Raw genomic sequence first — 27,280 nt, forward strand, 5'->3', positions numbered from 1 at the left:
AAGGGCGACTAAGTAGTGTGACATGTCTTAGTTAGTTGTCATGCACAGCTTCAGATAGTCTCGCAGCACTCTCACAAGTCCAATTTCATTGGCATGCCCCAAAAAACAAACTGGGGTGAATGTATGACATTGTTCTACATTCTGTCCATCAACTGTGTTTTTTTCCAAAAAACAAAAGCAGCCAAAGACTTGAGAATAATCTGTTGAATATGTATCAACCCACCAAGGACCCAGCCAGTCGAACATCAGCAAAAAGGCCTGAAGACCACACCCCTCACGGATCACCTCTATCACTTCTTTCACCCTCCATCTGAAGCCACTCCTGTGGCCTGTACTCATTACAGATGTGATACAAACACATCCATGTTTGCTCCTTATTAGCAATCAACAAGTCCTTTAATAGTGGACTGACTCCACAGGGAGATCCTATCCAACACCATGTAGAGAAGAAATCCAGCTTTATTGTCTCTTCTAGACCACGTTGCTGTGATGGCTCCTCCTTTTCCAAAATGAAACAACCAGGAATGCAGAACGCTCCTACAGTCCTGATCGAATTGGACCAGCCTCTGAGCAATGGGATGGTTTTAGTTTAACTGTTTGACAAAGGAACATCACGCACCCTGTACTTACTCCAGCAAAGTAGTTGTTCAACTTTACTTCCTTTTGAAAGATATTCATATCAGAAAATTAACCCGGATTAGAGATTTACCAGAAAACTCAATTGCATGCTGTAGGGCTCCTCCCTTCTCCTCTTAGAGTGCTGCAAAGTTTCTGATACTTTTCAGAACGTTTGTGATGCAGGTGGTTCTTGATATTTAGAAACTGTAGTACCAAGGGCTACTGTCTTCAAGACTGATTCTTTGCTTTTGCTGCCTCATTACCATTAAATCTATACTTTATCCAAAGTGCTTTTCTAGTCTTCTTAATGGTCTTTCCCCTTTTAACTAGAGGGAATAAAGCTTCTGTTTTCAGTGATACTACAGGCCACCTCATTTCAGGTTTCAGTAGCAGAGCTGTACTTTAACCTTGACACTGGCTGGGTGTTTAATATCTTCTTAGCGCATCGAAAACCACCAAGCTTTGCCCTTCAACAGAAATAGCATTTGTTCAGCATGTGAGCATTAAGCTGTCTATTTTCAGGTTTACATTTCTTTTGAAACCGTTAACCAGATTTACAAACTGTTTTATTATCTACTGTCAGAACCCCACAATCCAATTCACTGCCGTGCCTTCATCGATCGGCATCAGTATGAACTGAAGTCCCAAGGAAAGCATGTCTTTCCTTTTGCAAGTTCCTCTCTGTGATATGATTCTCTATTAGTGTTCAACAGTTTGATTTGGGTCTCGCAGCCCATGGTGTACCATGGTACTCTTGAGTAAATGCTCTGAACCAGCACTGATCGATAGTAGCTTTTGTTAAAATTACCAGCTCAATGACTCAGTTTGTCTAGCAATGCAACGTAGGCTTGTGTTTAGTCTCCTGGGCCTTGAATTGCCAAAATATTGTGCGTTTGTGGACTCTGGTTGGGGTTGATGAACAGATAGTTCTATTTCTCTTAGAACCTAATATTACATATTTACTTCCAGCATGTGGCAAATATGATGATCAGAATGAAGCGAGAAATCACTGGGAGCCAGAACTCCATATTTCCTGTTTTTGATACACTGTTGCTGCTTGACCGGAATGTAGACATGTTAACGCCATTGGCTACACAGCTGACGTACGAGGGACTTATTGATGAAATCTTTGGGATCCAGAACAGTAAGTCCTGCTAGAACTTACAATAAATGTGATGCAGCGAAACCTGTGTTTTATTCACTCCTCTCATCCGTTTTTGCTTCCTTCTCTGACGGTCTTTTCTCATTCCACAAACTCAACTATTTAATTGCCTCGCTGGTGTTTTTTTCTTATTTGGCTTCATTTTAGCTCGGCTTTTGTCTTTGTTTATTTAGACAGACAAATTCACTTCCTGATTGGAAATATCCTGGAACCCCTTCCCAAGCATGGCACTGTTTTTATTGGGAGAAATGTGGGATTGCTGGGTGGTAGGAATTTTGTGGATCCGTGCAGGTTTTGAAAGTTTACATCACAGAAATGTCAAAATGTGTGTTGTTAGACAAAGTTTAGTTTTATAGGCATTGTGGGTAAGAAAATGTTGTGGGATCCACACAAGGCAGACTACTCATGACTTTCCTGGGTGTCTAGGTTTAATAAAATATCTAGCTTTGGTAGGCTTCCCTGTGTGGTGCCTGGGCCCAAATACAGCAGCTACCCCTATTGCCAAGACAATACGTAGATCATAAATCACGTTGTCATCTAGGCAATTGTCAAAACACCACATTTAGGGCAATAAAGCAAATACTTATAAGTTGCACAGGTCATAAAACATTATGAAAATAACACCTTACACCATCACTGACAATAGTATGCAGCCCATGCCATAAGATACGTTAGCCTGTCCATGCACTGTAGGAACACACCTACATTATTAACCATGACACAGCATCAGTGGCGGCGCCGGGTTAATAATGCGGCTAAGGCGGAGGAGCGTCGCCCCACTGCTTTTAAGCCGTGGGACTAAAGGAAATATAAAATTATTATAACTGGAAGTTATTATCATCTTATTTGTACTAGCTGTTTGGCGAGTGAGTGAGTGAGTGAGCGGGCAGGGCTGCTCCGCTCTCAGAGCAGGGCAGGGGGAGCAGTAGTGAGCACACTGATGTGCGCATAACGCTCTGGCTGGCCGTCTGGGGCCGGCTAAACAGTCATGCACACTTTTCATGTTTTCCATCCAGACTGCATTACAGTCTGGGTTGAGAACATACCCAGGCCCCAACTCCTGGTCTGGGCGCTGACCTGCAGCTCTTGTTTTTATTTTTTTACATTCCCCTTCCCCTTCCTCTTCCACCCCCCTCCAACTGATACGTGCCGGCTGCCACTGCACAACATGTAGGTTTTACCACACATAAATCACCCTACTCATGAAGCCACAGTACTTCTGTGCTTCTTTTGTAGGTTATATGGCAACTGGGCTCCAGGTGCAGGATGTAGCAGCCCCTACGGGCCTTTTAGCAGGACTACAGTAATCTTACCGGCTTCCGCAGGCAGCTGGAAAGGGGGGCGATGAGGGCCTCCATTTGGGATCTGCCCTACAAGACTGCCCACGTCCAGCCACAGTTCGTTCCTACTTGTACCGGAGAGGTGGGGAACACTTAGTGGAGGCTGGCGTGGGGACCTCCCTAGATTCCCCACTGTTACCATGGACAAAAGGGCGGCCACCCACAAACATGAGGTGGACTGCGAGATGCCCCAGAGCTGCTCCAGATTGTAGACTTACTTCCTGCATGCGAGGTGCCCCAGAGCAGCTCCCGCATGCAGACTTCCTTCCTTGAATGTCGACAGACCTTGCTGTTGGGCCTGCGTCATCGGGGAAGAAGCTGCGGCTCACTTTCAGGAGGACGGGGAGACACGCAGCTGTTTGGTCTCTTGGCGGCTGAGGCGCACGCACCCAGCTTGTTGTGGTTGCCTCTGACGTTCATAGCTCCCTATGGCGCCCGGGCCGGAGGCGCTGACCATGAGGTACCTCACGCCGCTTTCAGAGTGTTCAGGGATTACAAGGAGCACTTCTCCTGTGCCCAGGGGGAAGGAGAAAGAACAACACTTTCAGCACGTTCTGGTCTCTCAAGGTCTTTCTCCCTCGGAGGCCTCACAGCTGTGCTCGGCTGGCGGTGCCTGCCGAAGTTGCAGGTAGCACTAGGGTGACCAACTGGCATGGGTACAAATTCAGGACGGTAAGTTTAAAACTTCAGTACAAAGGGTCAAAATTCAGGACAAAAATTCAGGACAGAAGGTCAAAATTCAGGACAAAAGATACGTTTTACAGACACATCAGAGGAAGTTGCTCTATAGTATAAAAGTTAGTAACTAGACTACCACTTAAGTACGATTCAAAATAAGTTTATATTAGGTTGAGACAATCTTGCACTTCGCGTTTTTTCAGTATGTGCGCAGCTTTGAGCAACTATGCAGGTCTTTCATATGATAATAATGTATTTATATGGTTACTGCACTGGGTTGTCCAGTCTGATATTTTGTTTACAACTCATGGTCCTGAGCAGGCATGTTTGGTGAGAGAAGTGATCAGGAAGATCTGCTCGGATAGCCTTTGTTAATAGTCGCTTTACATGTGAGATGTAAAGCGGCACACACAGATGAACTAAAAGGAGGATTGCTGTGATGACCCCGCTATAAGGAACGCATTATGGGTGTTTCAGCAAATGGAACTTAAAATATGCAATCTAACTTTGCTTATGGGGGCTTTGCAGAGAGTTGCACTAGCTGACGGACGTCACAACGGTGCTTTTCCCTGCGGCTTTCTTAAAGAAGTCACTGTCTACACTATTACATAGTTTATTTTTGACGCCTTGCCTATTGCTATAAACACAATTTACATCTCAAGCACAGCTCATGGTACTATGAAGCTCTCCCTAAACCCTTACACCTAAAACAAAACAAGCAAACATTTACAATTACTAGTGTAACATTCACGTAGCAGTTGGGTGTCACTCAAAATGCCATATACATGATGTATAGATCCCACACATAAGCACACAGCAAATACAGAATACATAGGCAAGGGAGTAGCCGGAGCATTTGAATATCTCCCACTTTGAACTAAAGCTCTAATGGCACCAAGAAAACAAAGTAAGTCATCACAACCCTCACCAGAAGAGCTCTCTTATCCATGGAACTAGCCATTCATCCTTCCATCAAACTTCCATATTCTGTCATCTATTAATTCTTTCATCCATCATTCAGTCTTTCACCATTCATTATGCCCTTCCATCTGTGTACCCATCCATATCCAAACCTTTTCAACCATTTGCAAACCTATCCATCATCTATCCTTTCATCCATCATTTCACTCATCCATCCCTCCATCCACACTTTCATTCATCCATCCACCTATTCACCCAAACATCCTTTCACTCTTCCATCCAACCATTTAACCTTTTACCCATCCCTCAATCCTTTCACTTACTCATCCATCCACCCAGTCACTCATCCGTCCACCCATTCAGCTTTTCACTCATCCATCCTTTCTTCCAGCTCTCCACCCTCCCTTTCACTCATGTATGGATTCTTTCACTCATCCATCAATACATTCTTCTCACTCTTCCAGGAACCCATTCACCTATCTATTCTGCCAATTATTCATCCATGCTTTCACTCATCCATCCATCCTCCCTTTCTCTCACCATTCCCCTTTCACTTAGCCACCCATCCTTCTATTCACCCTTCACCCATCCACCCACTCATTCATTTACTCTACCACTCATGAAACCATCCATTGACCCCATCACTCATCCATCCACCCTCTCATCCATCCACCCTTTCACTCCTCTATCCATCTTTGTGTCTATCTACCCTCCCTTTCATTCACTCGTCAATCCTTACATCCACCCTTTCACTCATCCATTCATTCATCATTTCTCTCATCCATCCACCCATTCACTCGCCCATCATCCACCATTTCACTCATCCATCCATGCTTTTACTTATCCATCCATGCTTTTACTTATCCATCCAGCCTTTTACCTATCCATCCAGCCTTTTACCCATCCATCTACCCTTCCACCCACCCATCTACCCTTCCACCCATCTACCCTTCCACCCACCTACCCTTCCACCCACCTACCCTTCCACCCACCCATCTACGCATCCTTTCACTAATCCATCCAGCCATTTACTCATTCCTTCACTTATTCACTCACCCATCTTTTCACATTAATTACGAGTTGAGCCTTTGTCTACTTAGTTACAGACAGAAGAGGCCCATAAAGAACTTCACCCTCGTTGTAGTTTGTAAAGCAAGGGGCGGGGTGGGGGAGGGACGGTTCACTATGTCCCTGCACATAGGCCATCTGAAAACTTGGAAGTCATGAGTCATGCATGATGCCCCGTGGCAGGACTGAGGTGACTGTAACATGGTGTTGTTTCCAGGGCTTTAAGTGGGTTGAAAAAACTGAGCGTCTCTCCAAGGGGCGTGTCTGATGTAATTAAGGGCGTGGCTTAAAACACCTAAGCTAAAAATATGTGCTGAGCATAATGTGCCGCCTGACTGGTATTTTGCTGTTTCTATCATTGCATCCAGAAACATTAGACCTACAACAAGCCATGAATATTGGCTTTGTCAGTGGATGTTAGTTGCAAAAAATAAATAAAAAATCAGCATATGGCTTCGTTGTATATTATATTAAAAATGCTTCAGCTCTGAAATGATGAGACTGTGTAAGAACTTTAACCTCTTAACTTCTTTAGCCAGCTTCTTTTTATGAAATGGCACATAGCAGCATGGGTATTTTTGTACATTTGGTTTGTACATTTCTTCCATTTTACCCTAACAGAATGCCCTGCCCTGGGCTCTAGCAGGAGGAGGCCCACCACATGCTGTAATACCCCAAACTAGCCTATTGTCATTCTGTATGTGACAATCAGCTGCATACAGAATGACAATGGGCGGGGTTGGGCTGCTCATGTGCACCGACGATGAGTGCGAGGCGGCCCCATCAGGGAACTGAGGTCTCTCGGAGGGGAACAGCTTTGCTCCCTGCAAGGCCCAAAATTATAGACAAAAGGCTTGCGTAAAAGAGATCCTCACGGACAACGGATGTGAGGTCCAAATTAAGGATGGTCTGTGAAATTTACGGACGGTTGGTCACCCTAGGTAGCACCAGGACATTTCCCATCGAGGAAGTGCAAGAGAACTTCCCAGGCAATAAAGCACAGGGAGGCTTTCCAGAGAATAAAGCCCCCCGGCAATTCTTTAGCACAGTAAAAGTACAAGAAAGCGTTTCCAGAAAACTGGGTGGTAGGAATTTTGTGGACCTCTGCAGGTTCTGCAGGTTTCCGTAAATAAATGGTAGGGAAAACTGTGATTAAAGGCAAAAGTTTGAATTTTGCAAGCCATTGTGGGTAAGAAGAGGTATTGGGATTGAGGCAGTAACACCAATCTGCACTCTTCTGGGTGTTCAGTTTTCAAAAATGCCAGGGGTTGTTAATCTTCCATTAGGGCTAGTTGACAAGTGCCAAAATACCATTGTCAAGTCTGACGGCAATTTGGTAAAGAATTTTGTAAGTATTCTAGGACGTGCTGAAAATTTACCACTGTGTAAGCACAATGCTGGTAGATGCGACGGACTTCAATATTGTAACATGTTTAGGATCGCCCCTAAAATGTCTCTCACTGTAAAAAAAATTCTGTCCTACAAAACCACGTGCACACTGACAGCGACGGCTAAAAAACATAATGAAGATATGAGGGACATTTCCTGTCCTGTTTTCCCCAATGGGACTGGTACAAAAATACAGGTTCATAACAACTACTTTTGGAACTAGAAGTCATTGAGTAAAATTCCAAATACCCAATACTATTAGCCAATGATTTCACAAAATCAAATCTAAGTAAATAATATACTTTGTCTCAATTCTCTTTAAAAACCACATACAATATAAAATCCAATATTTTGTAAAATGTAATTTAATAGAATACAAGCAAATGTACCTCTGTAAGTGACAAAGAAACAGCACATAAAAGCGGTACAACATAAACCCAATACCATGTAAAATCTAATTCAATACAATACATACAAATGTACCTCCATAAAACTGAACAACATATTATGTAAAAAAGCAACCATCAAAACCCCTGTTATAGTAAATTTCTCTCTGTCTAGAAAGCTTCCCATCGCCTAATTGCTTGAGACAAATAGTTAGATGGCCAACGGCTTTTTGAAGGTAACCTCTGAAAAAAATGAAACCGTGCTTCAGTGATAGTTCTAACTCCCTTATAATTACAAATATGTTTCAAGTACTTCCTACTGGGATCAAGGCGCTCAGGACAAAGGCACAAGATAAGTTCCAAGGTTTCTGGCCCCACATGGAATAACTGGCACATACTGTCGACTCTGTGATGCTTATTCATCGAATTGTTACAAGGGTAAATTAAAAAAAAGTCTTAAACTTAAGTATAATGTTTTCCTTCTCAGTACTCCATGTTAAAATCAATATATGGTTGTTGCAGCAAAGAAGTTGATGCCAGCATGTACTGTGTATTCTTATGTATGCTTGACCTCTCAATGTGTGGTAGGCAGCCAGATAATTGTATTACCTGTTTTAGCAACCCCATCCAGGCTGATTCGGTCATTTTGTAAATGTCCCTTAAATCCAACAAATGGTGAATGGCCAAGTCGATTTTCTTGGAATGTTCTGTTAGCGGTGCAACAGTGGCAGGCTTGAACAGCTTTTTATTTATTTATTTTTCAATTTGTATAAATCTTTTTATTAAACATACATCAGCTAGTAATACAATACAGAGGACTGGGTAAATTATACATCACAGTACGTATGGGTGGAAGGATATATCGACATTACAAAAGAGAGGAACATTACGGGGAAATGGGGTCATCTTGTTTGATGCAACGAGGTGGTGTGAAACTTTGTTGTGCTGAGTAGCAATCAGTAAGATTATTAATATGATTCATTGTGGCCCTTGGCTGCAGGACTACAATGCCGTATTCCAATCTTGGTTGGTTTTGTGAAGTTGAGTTTCATACAATTTCCTAATGCAGCTCAGGGACACAGTTTCAGCCTTACTAACTGTGCTGGGGTCCAGCAGACGGACCAATACAGAAGTACTGGGGCTAGTTCAGAATTTGCAACTAAAAGTGCGAGACTTTTCACTCCCCCTCCATTTTTTAAAGCAGATCTCTTTTTTGCTCCTTGTATTAATGCCACTCTATTTTTTAAATGCTTTAAGTGGGCCTTCCCGCTGAGTTTGTTTTCCAAGTATGTGTATGTTGGTACCAAGTCGATTTTACTAGGACCTATATACCAGGATCATAATCTTTGTCTTATTGGTGTTGATTTGCAGATTGTTATCTTTAGTAAAAGAAAATACCCTATTTAATTGAGTTTGTAAGCCAATCTATGAGGTGGATAGAATCACTAAATCATCCACTTAGAACGTCGGATCAGATCATGCCTCCACGAGGTGCTGTCATGGGACCTCTCACCAGATCCACGACTCTTCTTGTTACATTCGACAGATGATATTGGGGAAATAGGTACAAACAGCACCTACTGTTTTTAGCTCTCACTGTGGCCAAGAGGGACGTAGCGCAAATGTGGAAGGCAACATCTCCCCAGAATTTAGGCAAATGGAAAACTAAGGTAGATAAATGTATGGGGGTTGAGATTGCTGTTTTTGAGGCCCGAGGGTGCCCTGCGAAACATCGCAAAATATGGACTTAATGGGTGGACTATCATGGAATCGACCTTCCCCCTTTGGCCGAGATAGACCCCTAGAATGGCACTGCTTTTCTTGAGCTTCACTATTCCCAATGTGTGTTTGAAAATAGATATGCTGACATGTTTGATAATGCACGCTACAACGAATGCACCGTTTGCTCAAATGTGGAGACCGGGAACTGTCTGTGTGTTATTTGTTTATTTCACCTTTATGTTTACTGGGTGTTGTTATAAACCAGAAATATAGTTGTTGGAGCAAATTATCCTTCCGCCTTTCATGCTTTGGCAGGGTTACAACCCCTATGTATTGCAAAAAAACAAAATATGATTTGTTGCATCTGACAATTTACGTGGATCTCCCCTGTCTTGTGAAATCCCAGTTAGGTCAGAGATGAATAAACTGAGTAGTATTAGTTTCTGGGATCAACTCAGATAGTTTCACCCTTATCCATGTATCGCTGTGTAATTCAATTAAAATCTTCAGTAGGCCTTGTTCAGCCCCACATGAATTCCGTTTGGACCACAGCTTAGAACTATTAATTCAAATCAAATCTGATGAATCTATGTTAATAACATAATTTGAGTATCAAAAACTGAGCCCATGAAATACAGGTTGTGAGCCACAAAGCCATGGTAAGCACAAGCCACTTTACGGTCTATTGACATGCCTTTCATGTGTACCTAACAAAGCCATTGACGCCACCAGTCAGAGGCACAACACAACACTAACATCAACAAACCACTGCCATTTAAGGGCCCACTACGCTGATACACCCTCAGGACTGAAACATTAATCATTCTGCCACTCTCTTAGCAATCAGCCAACATGCATGCAAACACATCTCCATCCAGCCGACAGCCACACATACCAGCAGCCAACGGCCATACGCAGTGGTGATTCCACATACTACCAGCCAATTATTGCTTTGTTAGGAGCTGTTTTATGCGTCACTCCTCACTTGACCATCTACCTTCTGCTTACATGAGATCCCTATCAAAACAAGCCTGTGCTAAGCTCTAAATACCTCATTATGTTTCTGTTTCACTCTGGGTCCCGATTACTACAGTGCATGTGCTACCTCCCCATAGCAGCCTGCATAAGCTCAGGTACACTTGTCTTTCATGTGCCTTCAGCGCACTCGCTGCACTAGATACAATTCCTTTCAGTGTGTAGATGTAACTTGGGGGTGTCTGCGGATGCACTGTGACCTAGTACACATAGAGTTTGAGCATAACTACCTTTCAAAACTGGGGTAAACATTGCTCGGGCAGACTCTCCTAAGTTCCCTAAAGATTACGTCCAGAAACTCCCAAGGGACTTGGGATTTGGTGGACAGGATACTTCATCAAAACATGGTGCATGTCCACATTTATGTGCAGTACATTGACTATAATAAATATACAAAACAGTGATGGATAGAATGCTTGAATTAATCTCAGCCACTGGTAATCACTAGGGCCACATCCCAATCTATCATTATTTTGCACATCATTTCACCTCAGTTTGGAACCAGATATATGCAAATCACTCTTCACCCTGCTCCAGCAGGACCAGTTCAGCCCACACGGCCAAGTGAAGTCCTCCCTGATCAGGAACACAAGCAATCCAGGATGATTTCGCCCTAGTTAAGGGCTCATCAGTTGGGTATATCTTGGTTCCAGTGACACAGCATGCACGGGTCCCACATCTAGACATGCCCGTCCCACTTAGAGCAACACAATAAGTATACAAAACAATGATGGATAGAATGCTTAAATTAATCTCAATCACTTGTAATCACTTGGGTCGCTTCCCAAAACATTGTCCTTTTGTACACCATGCCACCTCAGTTTGGACCCAGCTATATGCAAATCCGTATTCATACTGCTGCAGTAGGAACAGTCCAGGCCAAACTGCCAACGCCGGTCCTACCTGAACCAGAACACAAGTCACCCAGGACGGGTTGCACCCTATGTATGGGGTCATCAGCTGGGTCCAGTTAAGTTCCCAGCAACTGTGCACGGGACCCACGTCTGAGTATGCCCGTCCCTCTTAGGTCGACACAATAAGTTACAGTGATGAATGGAATGCCTTAATTAATCTAAGCGATGGATTGGTATGCTGCCCCGCGCAATTCCCAGTGGCTGTGATTAATTCAAGCATTCAGTCCATCACCTTGTTGCAGTTCCGCCCTAAGTGCGACGGGTATGCCCAGTCGTGGGCCCCAGGCTTATTGTGCCACTGGAATCAAGCTGTATAGGGCTGATGATCCCATAATACGGGCAAAACCGGTCCTGGGTTGCTTATTATCTGGTTCAGGGAGGACCTGGTGTGGCAGTTCGGCTGGTCTATTGTGATTGGAGCAGGTTCAAGGCTGATTTGCATATGACTGGGTACAAACTAAAGTGGCATGAAGGGAAACTTGCTGTTGCAGGTGCATTGACTATAATGTATTCATAACACAGCTGATAGACCATCCAACTTGTTCCCCTCTGTTGCAGTAATGCACTCAGTAAAGTGTCATTCATGTAGCCTTGCAACATCCTCCACAACAGATTTAGTTGCGGCTACTGCTTTATACAGCTGTAATGCTTTCAATAATCCTGAACTGAAAGTCAAGCAAGGGCATCAGACTTCCCATGGCGGTCTGCCAGTAGAAACATACCTATTGTATATTGCTGTCTGAATTGCATGTGTAGCCAACTTCGTATTCCAGGTGCAAGTTTTGCAGGTGGCATTATATGGTTAAAGAACGTGTGCATTTTTATCCACTCAACCTATGTAATTGTTGTAATCAAGTACACAGGTGGGCTTGTGGATGTTTGCAGTTTGTGTCTGCACAGTAGGAGTTAAAGTTGACATGACTGTTGACAGATGAATGGTGTTTGCGCAACATATATATGTTCACTGAGCGTACTCTATCTTACAAATGCGTCCTTCAACTACCAGTAGTGCTACAAAGTTACTGCAGTATAAAATGCCATCACTCACCAAACACAGACATAAAGTATTAATGATGTGTGGAACAAAAGAACTTGATTGTGTTCCCAGGTGAGATAATGTTTGCCATCAAAAAAATGGCAAAGATCCTTAAAATAAACAGCATGCTACACGTTGACTTTTGTGCATGGATCAGTGGGAGGCCCAAGGCTTCATGGACTGTAGAGACGTCCATTTTCCACCTGTTTTATTCTCCTCAACCTTACTTTTGTCTTGAAGAGAAGTGAGATTCTCCTTTCTGCAAGAATGTTAGTGGCTCCCTATCTGCAGCCAGGTCATACACTGCCTTGCTCTACCCACAGTTGGCGCCCTTGTTATACTGATGTTTGCATGCCCCCTTCAGCAGCACCTATGATCCACACGACATGGGTGCCTCAAATCTACTGTCTGCCCAGTTTTGCTAATTGCAGCTTACTATAAAGAAATGGAAATCAAGGGAGTGTGAAGGCTTTGAAAATGGTGATTGTCTTGCATTGGTCATTGACCAATTGGTTTTGCCTGCTTGGTCTTTGAAAACAGTTCTGAGGACTATAGCCCAATATTTCAGAAAATATTTATGGTGCTATTGGTGAAGAGCACTTCCTTGGACCATATGCCTGTAGTCAATGTATGCACATATGAAACGTCGCAATGTTAGGAATAGTAACAGAGGCCAACCAGTCTATTTGAGACTATGTATCTTCTCTGCAATTCTTAGGCAATGAGAAGAAGATGCTGCTCTGAACAACACCTGTGAAACATCACAGCCTGCTGATGTGGAGCAGTGTTACTCCTGGGCATAAGACCATGCATGCTTGGACATGTTGTTTTTCAGCCACATCATGCATTAGTCGTCTTCCAGTTAGGGGCTGGTCCAGTATCAGCATTGTCTATTTTCTTCTGGGTACGCTCAAAAAGTGTTAATTTAATTACAACATAAAAAACAGCAGGCAATTCAATAGAATTGAAAAGGACAGCTATATATAAAGATTAACATGCATTATATGGATGGTAAGATGATACTTTGTTTCATAAGCAAATCATTTATTGCTAAAAGAAAATACATATGTGATGAACCTTTGTTCCTACGTGAACTCAAAGATAGACCGGCTCCATAGGGTAACCCTGTTCACACCAGCCTAACTTAATTTTCCTACCTGTAAGCCACCATCGTGTTTGAATGACATTTTAATCACTTTTTCTGTTTTCCATATTAATTGTAGTTCTATTAATGCTAGAATTCAGATTAAGAGCATTCAATTTATGTTGGCGCTGAAGTGAGGCATAATGCAAAATGACAAGATAGTCCACTTATAAAAGGACGCGTATGTGGTCATTTCCTGCTTTGGAAGAAAAGGATGAATGGCCTCAAAAATACCCGGTAGGTCTGGCATGGTCTCTTGTAATGCTTTACATTGCGGGCCACTGTCTTAGTGTATTGAAGTATGGATTGTTTGTAATCTTGTGAGCACCGCCTTCTTTTCTTTTTGGTCATCCTCCTCTTTCCTTTCTCGATTTGGAGAAGCATAGTGGAACTACTTAACCAACTCCTAGTGAACGCTGGTCGTAGGATCTTTTTTTTTCTCTCTGAGCCGTCTCTTATTGATTTTCATGGTTAACGTTCTTCTCTATAGTGGGGTTCCTTCTTTCCCTCCTACCATGAGGGTGGGCGCTTTAAAATATTATTACATCTCTGAAAGAAAAGAAAGGTGCGGTATATATGGGTAAATACAAGTTGCTCACTTAAATTAAATACTGGTAGTGTTTAATCCCCCTTCATTGAGATGACCTGCCCACCATGTGTGCCTTGGACACCTACTCGGCAGCGAATGAAAACTAGAGATTGGGACGCCTTGGTGTACTTGGGTGGCAGGTTCTGTAACGGGCCAACATGTACACCTGGAGTTCTTCAGAAGCAACTTTTTTTTGTTGAGCAGAAATGGCTGTGTTGAGGACTGTTAATCATGTCACACAAGTCTTCAGAAAGTGTCGGGCAGGTCTAAAAATACAAAACTCCATTTGGGAAGTAAGTTCAGCTCCTTAAGTTGCTTTTTAAAATCCGTATTCTTTGAACTGTTTCCAAATACCAAAGTAATAAAAGGCATACACCTATTTATTTCCTTAAACTAAGTTTCTAGTCACAGATGTCCATATGTTTCGTATTCTCCTTTTTCCATTCTCACAATTTACACTTTGGCTTTTCTGTGGAACTACTGTCTTCATCTACCCCACTATTTTCACTCTATAAGTGCTTTTTAGAGGGTTATAACTAGGGCTCCCGGTTTTATGGTATTTATTGTTTTAACATTTCCGTCTGTATTTATCCATATTTATTTTTTGGCCACCTTATTTGCATTTATCCATATTTATTTTATGTTTTGAGAATCAATGTAATTGTAAAATGGTTTATTGACACATTTATTTTACTGATAAATATGCACACATACTTTTCTGCTTATCGCATTTTAGCAAACTAAACAGCCAAATATAGTGAAACACGACACCAACATGTAAATATCAGTATTATAATTAAGGCTCCCTGTTTTCCGTTTTTACTGATTTTACAGATAAACACATACCGAAAACGTTCATTTTCATGTCTGTATTTATTTTTAAATGTGGATAAAAACGGTAATTGGGTTGCTTTTTGAGAAATTCTAAATACTGTCTGCCATGACTGCTAGGCTAATAGATGTGTGGATTGATAGATAAGGGGGTTAAAAAACTGAATTTTTTAGTAAAAATGCTTTAACAGCAATAAATATGCACAAGGTTGATATTAAAATTTGCACATTTTCATATAAGTTTCCACAAAACCCAAAATAAACATGGATAAATACAGATAAAATGAGCCAAAAATAAATATGGATAAATACAGACGGAAATGGCAAAAATAAAAAAATACTATAAAACCGGGAGCCCTAATTATAATACAAATATATATCATAACGTTTGCCTGTATTTAGGGAAATCTCAACCCGTTTTTTAAACTTTCCATGCTCTCTATCTAATCAGCTGTTGTCCTGAAAATCATTAAGATCGCATGGAGTGTCACCCACATGAAGCACAATTTTCCAACTCTATTACTTGGCAGCACAGCTGCAGTGGGTGACGAAGTGGCTTGGTGGGCTGAATTTAAACGACACAGCTACAGCACAACCATCATGGTCACAATCCCAGATTTACCATTTGTTTCACCCAATGGCTAAAACCCCCATTCCGTCACCGATCTACTTAGCTTTAGCTCATCGTTGTCTCAAAGGCAGCCTATACCTCACCAGGAACACAATTCCATATGCCTCAGCACTGCCTCTCCTGGGGACCCCGAGAAACAAAATGGGCAACCTAAAAAGTGCACTTACACACTGGCACGCGGCCGAGATATACACACACTTGGTGACCTGTACGCCGACTGCACTTTGATACCTTTCAATAGACTGTCTTGTGAGTAGGACTTGCCAGCAGGCCAATTCCTGCTACACAACTCGATCACTTACATCGGCATGGGGAGACATAAACTCTGAATCAGAAATCCATCTGCTGATTCAATATTTATACGTAATGGGCAATGGTAGACACATAGTACATTGACTGACAGAGGCTATACTAACTCACAATCTACAACCCATGACACAACCCATGACATCTCTGCTCAAGTGGTGGGAGGGGGACAGGGGAACTCCATGGACGGATGGTGAATGGAACACAATCCTGGCCAGCTCCATGCAGATACCAAGAAATGCCAAGTTTCAACTTATACAGACGTATATCACACACAGGGCATACCTGTCTCCAGACAAACTGAACAACTACTCTCAACTAGCCAACTCAGCATGCCCTTGATGCACACAGGTGGGCGCCAACTTCCTACACCTGATGTGGTTCTGTCCCACGCTACAACTATACTGGTAGGATGTGAGGACCGCACTGGCGACCTACACTGACAGACCCCAATTACATACATGGGAGGAGCGCATACTAGGCTCATTCCCCAGACCCAAGAAACACAAAGTCACTTCTAGGTTTACAGATTAAGGCCTTATAGTTGCTAAAAGGCTAATCACTAAACGATGGAAATACAAAACCTCCCACCCCCTGCCCCCCTGCCCTCAACAACTGGAAAAATTCAATGGTGGTATGGGCGCAGGCAGAAAGCACGGCTCTACACAGGGAAGAGATAGCTGGCCTGCCCAAATACCCCATTGCGTAATGCTGGGACATGATATTGATGGAACTGAAACCGGTAGATCAAGAATCTGTGGGCAATAATTCTCAAAATGGTGACAGGATTGTGTCCGCGACACCTAAGCGACATACAACTCCGGTACCAGACACAATAATTTGGTACCGATACTACATGAGAGAGTAGTGATGCTACATTTTGGAGCTGGGATGAACTCGTATTTCAGTTCACCCTGTTTTGCGAGGGTGGGGCATGGGGCTCGTCTCATGTCACAGCCATTAATAATAGCCTTGAGCGATTCTTGTGTGTTGGTTTTCTGATGTAAAAAAGTCATGTTTATGTTAAATATACATTGCACTACTCTCTATAACACAGTCCATAAAGCCCCAGCAAAAGTCACAGTGGATAAATACAGACCGGAACACATTGTTTTCTGTCTGCATTTATCTGTAAAAATCAGTTTAAAAAATGAAACCCGAAAGCCTTAGTTATAACCCAGTACTATCTTGACAGAAGGAATGCAAAGTTTGTTTAAAAAAATAGCACTGTATAGGGATCCATAGGTCACAAAGTAGAACATTTGTTTATTTCAAACTTCAGGACGTTGTTTTGTGGGTGTACATACCGGTAAAGTGGGGATAAAGCAGAACCCATTTAAAGAGCATGCTTTTTGAAAAATGAATTGAATATGTATTTTATTGGATCTCTTCTGCAGACAAGTAGCCTCCAATTCCCTGGGACCTTGTTAGTGGATGGAGTTTTCTCCTTCTCACAGATATGATGATTTGTAAATTGAATGTGAGCTCTGTGGGTACCAGAGTGCAGCAATTTTTATATCTATATCTAGAGCATTTTTTTCATAGGTTATTATTATTATTACTGCTCTTTTCTACTTGTATCTTCAATTGTATGTTTAATAATTACTTATTTGAAAGCTCATGTTTGTTGCAGCCCATGTGAAACTACCACCAGAAAAGTTTGCACCCAAAAAGCAAGGTGATGGGAGCAAGGAGCTTCCCACTGAGCCGAAGAAACTTCAGTTGAATTCTGCAGAGGAGCTCTACGCCGAGATTAGAGATAAAAACTTCAACGCCGTGGGTCCAGTGTTGAGCAGGAAAGCTAAAGTCATATCAGCAGCTTTTGAGGTGAAGTAACAGAATTAGTGTCTGCTCTTTTTTTATTTATTTCTAATACAGCAATACACCTCTCAGTGCAAGATCTCAACATAGATAACATAATAGTATTTGATTTATTGGCAAAATTAAAACTGAGAAGCCATATTTAAGAAAAGTTAAATATCTCCACTCTGTAGGGTTCATCCGCAGTTTTCATTGTAAAGGCATTTTTGATTTGCCTTTAACATTTGACCCACATGGCCAGATCTGCATTAAATCTGGACATCACTTGGCATAGGCATATAAATTCCGGCATTACAATTTTTGTGAAGATCCATACAGGCAAAAAAATTAAGGGGGTTCCAAAGGTTGTGTTGTGCCCCTACAGCCAAAACTGCTCAGTGATTTTAACCTAACTTGGCATGAAACTAGGACTTTACTCAGAGTGTGCTTTTATTGGTGTGGGGTAAATTTGTTCAGAAGTTTGTAAGATATAAGTGTGTAAATAAGTTGTCGGGTAACCTTGAAAAGGTTTACACTTTAGTACACCTGTGCCATTTATATCCACAGAAGTTGGGTTACATGGTGCACGAACTTAAATTCAGAAAACAAAGGACTTCCATTAGTCAAGGAGAGTTTTTGCCTCTGGTCGACCACTTTAGGTCTGCAGACACAAAACCAATGCTGTGACACGTAATAACTCTGATTGGCTGGCCACAGAAGTACAATTATTCTAGCAGCTGTAATTTCAGGACGCAAGGCATAGTCCCTGTGCCCAGGGAGATATAAAATGGGGGGGGGGGGTAGAGGGGGGGGGGGCAGGTTAAGAAAGACATAGTAGGGAGACCCTCGAAGAGCGCCCCCCCCCCAAAAAAAGAAATTCTATACAGATGTCAAAGGACTATTTTTTTAAGGCCATGGACCAAGTACATCTAAAATGGCATCCACATCCTCAATCTAGTTTTCAAGGGCACAGACTGTTGGAGTCAACTGGGTGTACTGTGTCCGTGGAATAGTTTTGTGGTCTCTAGAGTGGCACTACAATTTGAGGTTTGGTCCATGGACTCTCAACACTCTAAAAAAAAAAAAAGGAAAAATTACAAATATATACATGAGAAAGACCAGCTGGGAGTGCTCTAGGTCAGCATTTATAAAAAGGGGTCCATTCAACACCCATGGACCCTCTTGTGAGTCTGATGCATCGGGACATCTAGTAGGATTGCATCCTACTTGTTGACCTCAACTTCCAACTGGAAAAACCCAGTGACAGAACACCACATCCCTTCTGGAGAACCTTGCCAATATTGAACTCAAGCAGCTAGGCACCGCTCCAACCCACACAGCCAGACACACGCTCTGTCCGATCTTCTCCACCAGTTGGAACATCACCTATAGTCACACATACTAACTCCTCTCGACCGACCAACACTGCATGCACTTCCCCTTTGACTTCTCCCACTGTTCACCAGCGCCCTCACCGAACCAGTCATAGCTGGAACAAGGCTACAGAAGAACTTCTCATTGCCTTCCTCAGCACTACCACACTGCCAACCTCAACAGACACCAACACCTCAGCAACCAACCTTCACCAATGGATCTCCAACTGAGTCAACACTCTGGCACCCCTTAAGAAGGCACCAGGCAAGCAGCACTCCAAGAAAGCCAGCTGGTTCACTCCCGCCCTCCACGAATCCAGACGCACCTGCATACGACTCGAAGTGATGGCGGAACAATAAAACCCCAGAAACTCCCGCAACCATCAAAACCGCTATCAACGCACACCCCCACTTTCTCAAAACCACAAATAAAATGGCCCTCCAAGACAGAATCAACGGCAACGCACAGTAACAAGGGACTCTATGCCATTGCCAAGGAGTTTGCCAGGCCCAACAGCGAGACCAGACTTCCCACACTCACAAGAACTCTGCACCTTCTTCCACCACAAGATCAGGCAAATCTATGACCGCTTCGACACTCAAGACCCTGCCAAAACGCCCGTCAACACTGAACGCAACCTTGCCGCACCCCAACAGACCGTGCTCAACTGGACTCTGCTTACCACAAATGACACACTCGAAACCATGAAGAGCATCCACTCTGGAGCCCCATCGGACCCATGCCCATATCACATCATCCATAGAGCAGCCACCTACATCGCCCCAGAGCTTCGCCACGCCATCAACTGCTCCATCAAAACCGCCACCATCCCGAACGACTGGAAACACTCCAAGATCAACCCCCTGCTGAAGAAGCCATCTTCCTAAAGAAATTCAGACCCATCTCCCTCCTCCCCTTCCCAGCCAAGGTCATCGAAGAGAACAACATCCTGGACATCTCTGAATCCAGCTTTCGAAGTAACCACAGCACTGAGACCACACTCCTTGCTTCCACTGACAACATCTGCTCCCTCCTCGACCAGGGCGAAACGGCAGCCCTCATCCTTATCTTGGCCGCCTTCGATCCCATTTCCATCCGCACCCTAATCATGAGATTCCACAATGCCAGCATCCATGACAAGGCCCTGGACTGGAGCGACTCATTCCTTACTGGCCGAACATAGTCCGACTACCTCAGTTCCTCTCAGAATCTACAGAGATCAGCTGTGGAGTGCCCCAGGGCTCCTCCTTGAGCCCCACCCTCTTCAACATCTACATTGCCCCCTCGCAGCCATCAACAGAAACCCCTGACTCAACATTGTCTCCTACGCTATACAAAACCAAATTGTATTGGTGATTACAAGTGACCCGTTTAAAAAGAAAACCCTTGCCTATTTTAAATACTGAGTGAGGGAATACTGACGTGGTACCTCCGGAATTGCTTTAGAATTTAATAGTCCAGGACGCTACACCCGGCACGATCGCCTTCTAAAAAATCTTATCACGTGCACCAGGATTACACTACTTATGCAATCAATATTTATGCCCTGATGAAGTTCCCGTGGCACTAGGGGAATGAAACGCGTTGGCTGTGCCCTTATTCAAAGAAAAAAACAAAAGATTTAAATATAGAAGAGACAATTTCTAAATATTCCTTCGTGCAATTGACTTCGTTGGAGTGCACCTTCCTTTTGGTTTTGTATATCTTATAATTTATACATCCTTGAGCAGCGGATGTTGGAAGTGGTTTCACCAACTGATATTTTGGAACAGACGGAACTATTGTGCTTGACCTTGGTCTGCTGTTTTGTGCCATTTGTAATTTTTCATTGTCTCCTACGCTAACGACACCCAGCTGATCCACTCCCTCACCAATGAACCCACAGCTGACAGAATCCTCTTTCACAGCGGGATAAAGGCCGTTGCCCCCTGGCTAAAAGACAGCTGCCTCAAGCTCAACTCGGACAAGACGGAAGTACTCAGCCTGGGACCCGCCCCCTAAGCCTCGGATGACTCCTGGTGGCCCGCCGCACTGGGAACTCCTCCCACCCCCACAAACCACGCACATAACCTCGACATCATACTGGACTCCTCGCTCACAATGAACCACCAATCAACGCTGTTTCCTTATCCTACTTCCATAAGCTCTGCCTGCTTTGAAAGACTTTCAGATGGATCCCTACGGAATCCAGAAAGCCGGTCACCCTTGCACTCATCAAGTCAAGTCAGAATTTATATAGCGCACTACATACCCAGGGGGTCTCAAGGCGCTTGAGGAAGGGGGGGGAGGTTTACTTATCGAATATCCAGGTTTTAAGCTGTTTTCTGAAGGCTAGGTGGTTTTGAGTAAGGCGGAGGTGGATGGGAAGGGAATTCCAGGTTTTGGCCGCTAAGTAGGAGAAGGATCTTCCCCCCCCATGGTGACTTTGTGGATGCGCGGGATAGCGGCGAGGGCTTGGTTGGACGAACGCAGCTGGCGGTTGGGGGTGTAAAAGGAAAGGCGCGTGTTGAGACAATCAGGTCCAAGTTCGTATAGGGCTTTGTGTGCGTGGGTGAGGAGGCGGAACGTTATCCTCTTGATGACGGGGAGCCAGTGAAGGTCTTTCAGGTGAACGGAGATGTGGTCTGTGCGGGGGATGTCTAGTATGAGTCTGTCTGAAGCATTTTGGATGCGTTGGAGTTTTTTCTGCAGTTTTGCGGTGGTACCGGCGTAAAGGGTGTTTCCGTAGTCCAGACGGCTTGTAACCAGTGCGTGGGTGACCGTTTTTCTTGTTTCGGTGGGGATCCAGCGAAATGTTTTTTTGAGCATGCGTAGGATGTTGAAGCATGATGATGAGACGGCGTTGACTTGTCTGGTCATCGAGAGTGAGGAGTCAGAAACAGCTCAGGAAACTTCAGAACGTACAAAATGCCACAGCCAGACTGGTCCTCGACATTCCCCGCCGCAGCCACATAACATAACACCTCCGACAATTCCACTGGCTCCCAGTCAACAAGAGAATCACTTCAAGCCCCTCACATATGCCTACAAAACTCTCCACGATGCAGGACCAGCATATATAAACCATTGCCTCTCATTCTATGCAATCACCAAACAACTTTCCTCTGTCGAACTTACCCTGGCCAGTGTCCCACAGATTCACAAGACCATAACCGGAGGAAGATTATTCTCCTACCTCGCCAAGACTTGGAACACCATGCCTCTCCACTTCAGGCAATCCCGCCGCTGACCCAATTCAGGAAGGATCTCAAGACTTGGCTCTTCGACTGAACCTCCACACCTAGGAGGATCAGCAGTCCCCCCCCCCCCGCTCGACTGCCCCCCCCCTCCATTTTACCCCAGCACCTTGAGACCCTCACAGGTGAGTAGCCACGCTTTACAAAATCTTGATTGATTGAGCATTGAGGGCTGACATTTCTGTGGCGTCCACTGGCTATTTTACATTTGGAGGTGCTAAGTGGCTGCCTGCTTTCCTCTAGAAAAAATGGCTGTTTTTGTGGCCCCATGTTCTAAGCATCAGGAGACAAGAATAGTAGTTGATTGGCCTCACAGTATTAAAACCTGGACAGGATGGCGCAGGCAGGTAGCCATAACTTCCCAGTATCTTCAAGTTCAGCAACACTGGAGCAGGAGGAGGAAATTCAGTGCCTTTAGGGGGCATGAGATGAAAAAGAAGCAAGGACTTTGACGTATTGGGAGTTCATCAGCCATCAAACCATTGAATAGAACATGAAAGCTAGAAAGGTCACTAATAAACCTAGGCTAGCCCCAGGGCCTTACTGCAGGCCAGACCCTTTGGCAAACCCCTGCAGTTCACAGCTAAAGGCACCATGTGAATCGAGGATTGGGAAATAAGTGCATTATATAAAATAAATAAATAATAGAAATGTACTGAAAAAGCACTCTATAACTCATGCTGTTCGCCATGCTACGTAACATGAACAGGTAATAAAGAGAAAAACCATGTGAGTTATGGTGTGCGTTGCTTACCCAAATTGGCAAATTTCAATGGGTTTAGACATTATTCCTGTAACAAAGGCACATATCCCTAAACCCACCGCATCCCCATCCGCCACTAGGTAGTTCTAATTAGGCCTGGGCAAAGCACTACGCTCGCATACTTTGCGAAGTTTGCGCAACTTCGCACTACGCGAGCTGCACATAGCACAGTGCGAACACGCATAGCGTAGTGCAGCGGTCATTTTTTGCTTGCTAGCGGTCCTCAACGTCAAGTTGGCAACCGCGAGCAAGCAAAATTACATCCTGGCGAGACTTTTTCCTTGTTCGCGATCAGCAACATCAAGTTGCCGATCGCGAGCGTGGAAAATAAACCTCCCTGCGAGATTCTCAACGCGGGGAGGTCTGTTTTCTGATTGCTAGTGTTCGCGTATGCTCGCGACCGCTCGCGATGAGAAACTACCAGTCTGCGTTGAGTAAGCTGCCGCTCGAGGAAAAATCTCCTCGGGTGGCAGAAAACTACAGCTTGCACTGTGCAAGATGCCGTTTTCAATGATTGCATAGTGCCAGATGCTTGTCCACACTGTGCAATCATTGAAAACGGCATCTTGCACAGTGCGAACATGCTACTACGCAGTTCGCGTAGTGCTACGTGTAGCTCGCGTAGTGAGTGCCCTTCGGGTAGCTTCTCAAAGCGCTACTTCGCAAACTACGCCCAGCCCTAGTTCTAATTAGGACCGCATGTCAAAAGCGAAATATGTTTTTTGACTGGAGCATTCGAATTGGCACAGGGAACTTTATGTTCGAGGCATGTGGGCTGCTGAATTCATATCTTAGCATAGATCGCCGCCTAGTGTTGGGTCCGGATGATTGCACCTTGTTGTCTTGGAAGAGTCTTCAAAGTATCACGAGATAGGTGATTCCTCCCTTGGACTACAGTGCGCATGGGCATCTACTCCATCCTTAGATTGTTTTTTTCTGCCATTTGGCTCGGATGTTATTTCCTATACTCCAACTTCGGAATCGAAACGAACTACTTTCTAAGGCTAAAAGGCCTTCGAACTCGACGGTATTGTTCTCGCTTGGTACCACTCGACTCCATTAAACTTTTCACCTTGATCCGGTCGTCGACGCGGGCTGTTGGGCCTTATCGACGCCAAGTGCGACTTTCGTCGATGGATAGGAGTCTATTTAAAAGGTGCCCAAAATGCCACTCCAAATTCCCGCATACTAACAAGCATACAGTATGCAACAAGTGTTTGTTACCTGAACACAAAGAAGAAAATTGCCCAGTGTGTGCCCAATTACGATCCAAGAAAACCATCAGGAATCGACGGGCTGCCAGGCAAGAGATGCAGAAGTCAGCAGCCGAACAGGAGAATATCTTCGAAGACTAACAAGATCTCCCCGAAGCCGCCGGCTCCGATCTAGAGATAGTCACCGTTGAGGACTAATCGGACTCCGATGACCAGATGACGCCGGGGCAAACCGAGAGTACTCAGCCCCCCACTCCACTCAGCCCAAAAGTCAAGGCTTCGGTCGAAGCATCGCCGAAAGGCCTTAGCCAAGATAGAGATATTCCTTCGGAGAGACCCCACCTCTCAGCTCGGTTCCAAAGCCTAAACACACACCTTCCGGTAGACCAGGCCCGAAAAAAGACATCGAGCCAAATAGAGCTTTCCAGCCAAAGGTAGTTGAACCGAAAAAGCTAGTCGACCCGAAAGGCGCAGAACAAAAGAGGGTGGTCCACCCAAAGGTAATCGACCCGAAGACGAAGGTCATCGATCCGAAGGGCGTACACCCGAAGAAGGTCAACGAGCCCAAGAAGCCCTCTGCACCAAAAAACTCGGCACCAAAGAGCGTAGTCGAGCCCAAGAAGCCCTCTGAACCGAAAACCTCGGTACCGAAGAAGGTCGTCGAGGCCAAAAAGGTTGTCGATCCGAACAAAGGAGACGATCCTAAAAAAGATGCCGATCACACAAAAAAGGCAATCTACCCGAAAAAACCCCTTGCTTCGGACAAAAAACGTACCGAACCAAGAACTCCCGTCGACCCGAAGGCAGTCGTCGACCCTAAAAAGTGCGCTGATCCCAAAAAGGACGCTGAAAAGAAAAAAGTTGTCGAACCAAAACAGGTTACCGACCCGATAGGAGCTCCAACACCAAAGGCCCTCGAGCCAACGACTCCAAAACAAGTCAATAAACCAAAGCCTTCCACGCCAAAGCCACGGACTGTCGAGGAAGAACTCTTCCATCCAGATCCGGTGACTCAAGAGCAACCAAAATTATATATAGACCCTGAAACAGGACACGTGGTAGTTTACCACCGAAAGAAGAGGCCCTTACCACAAGACACTCCTTCTCCTGTTCCTACAAAGAAAAAAGACTTTGGGACATCTCCCTCAAGACCTTTTACTCCTCCTCCTTTTTTCCTGATATGCCTTTTGTACCTTACTCTCCCACACATTCTGATTACAATGAGGGAGAGGACATGGGGGAAGATCCTCAGTACACTTATGATGAACCAGGGGATCCTGATCCACAAGATGATACACGGGATGACCAAAATGATCCTAACAAAGCGCAACCCATCCCAGACACTTCCCCATACCCTACAAAACCGTCGCCTACAGACAATACTATCATGTTTAATCAACTTCTAGACAGGGCAGCAAAATATCACAAGGTTGACATGCACACTGACCCTATAGAGGAGGAACTTTTATTTGACACTTTCCCCACTTCAGAAAAAAATGTCAAAACACTTCTGTAGTGAGCCAGCTTGCCTCGCGCTTACTGTGTGCACTTCCTATGCTTAAAGGGGTCTTAAAGCACGCGCCAGACGTGAGACGCGCGAGCGCGTCGACAAGATGGCCGCCGCCACCGGAGCTCCGTAATCTCGTCAGCCTAATATGCTGATTTACGACGATTTTGCCTCAAGGTTTGCTTTCTAAGCGCAGCGCTAGCATTCTTTACCGGCCCCCTACCTTTCCAGTCAATTTGGGGCGTTTTCATCGTGTGGGGACCCCTCTGCCTGCTTCCTGGTTCCTCTCCCCTGCTCCGAGTCAGCCGATTACCTCAGCTCAGGGGGCGGTGCACTTCTCAAGAAAGGGCCTGGCTTGGGCCTAGCCACTCCCACGGCTCACATTAACTCCTGCACTGCCTTGTGTTCAAGTGCTTCTGGAGCTTTTAATACCCTTTTCCCTCATATTTATTAAATTTTTGAGGAGAATTTGGTATTTTACATTTTCTGACGCAAAAAGTGTTTTTCCTCTTCAAGATGGATAATAAAAATTCTAATGTCAACAAAAGGAAGCAGCAGGTGTCTCCTCCCCCAAAAAAGTCTACGGTTGTTGAAACCTCTGAACCTTCACTTACTCTGATACTGGAGGAAATTAAAGCGCTCCGCATGAACACTGATACTATTGCAAACGAAGTGAAAAATGTTCAAAAAGATATGGCGTCCATGTCCATGAAAGTTTCCGATAACACTATTAAAATTCAGGACAATAAAACCAAACTCGACGCTTTTACACCTTTGATGGCTCAGATAGTACCAATGCATAACCAATTATTGGAATTGGAGAACCGTAATAGATAATATAACCTCTGCATTTTTAATCTGCCTGAGGAAATTGAGGGCTCTGACTGTTGCTTATACTTGGAATCTTTGCTGCCTGGTCTTCTAAATCTCAAATTACCGGAAAAATTTGAAGTGGACAAAGCGCATAGAATTCCCTCACACAGGAATCCACGCCATACTAAACCCAGGCAGGTGATTTTCAAGGTCTTGCGTCACCATCACTTGGTCCTCATAAGGAAAGCAGCCAGAGACATTCCTTCGCTTCTGGTAAATGGTTCCAAAATATTTATCCATCAAGACTTTGCTAAAGAAACGGTCGCTATTCGCAAGGAATTTTCCTCTCTGCGTCCACAATTGAAAAGCCATGGTTTTAAGTATGGTCTATTTGATCCGTCTACAATGCGAGTTTGGAAAGACAACTTTTCAAAATCTTTTCACCGTCCTGAAGACTTAAGACTTTTTCTGGACCAAGAAGCTTCGTCGTCGCCATCAATGGATACTCAAGCTCCTATTACCTGAACGCATTTAATTTGAGCATTCCTGGCGATTCCTTTTTCTTCATGGGCTCCAACGGTTTTTGGCCATGCTTGTGGAACGGGTGTGCGTCTCTGTGTCCTTATTTATGTACCCTGTTTGTTGCTTTTTCTTCCTTTTCTGTTTCTTCCTTTTGTGTCCTTCCCTACCTTCTCTGGCTTTCTACATAGAGTTACTTTTCTTCCATGGCTGTGTTCTCTCTTCTCTTCTTTCCACTCCTCTTTTCATCCTCATTTTACTTCTTCATGGCTACTATTCATGAT

General features: G+C 44.2%; 1 protein-coding gene across 1 annotated transcript in view; it reads left to right on the top strand.

Annotated features, from left to right (window-relative positions):
• The window catches only part of VPS33A (VPS33A core subunit of CORVET and HOPS complexes), a 164,549-nt gene that overhangs the window by 96,236 nt on the left and 41,033 nt on the right, over positions 1-27,280 (top strand). The window contains exons 6-7 of the mRNA XM_086942966.1: positions 1,588-1,762; positions 17,404-17,597. Coding sequence (XP_086799092.1) covers positions 1,588-1,762; positions 17,404-17,597 — 369 coding nt within the window. The remainder of the gene's footprint in view (positions 1-1,587; positions 1,763-17,403; positions 17,598-27,280) is intronic.

Source organism: Lissotriton vulgaris, chromosome 11 (genome assembly GCF_964263255.1).
Source record: "Lissotriton vulgaris chromosome 11, aLisVul1.2, whole genome shotgun sequence".
NCBI lineage: Eukaryota > Metazoa > Chordata > Amphibia > Caudata > Salamandridae > Lissotriton > Lissotriton vulgaris.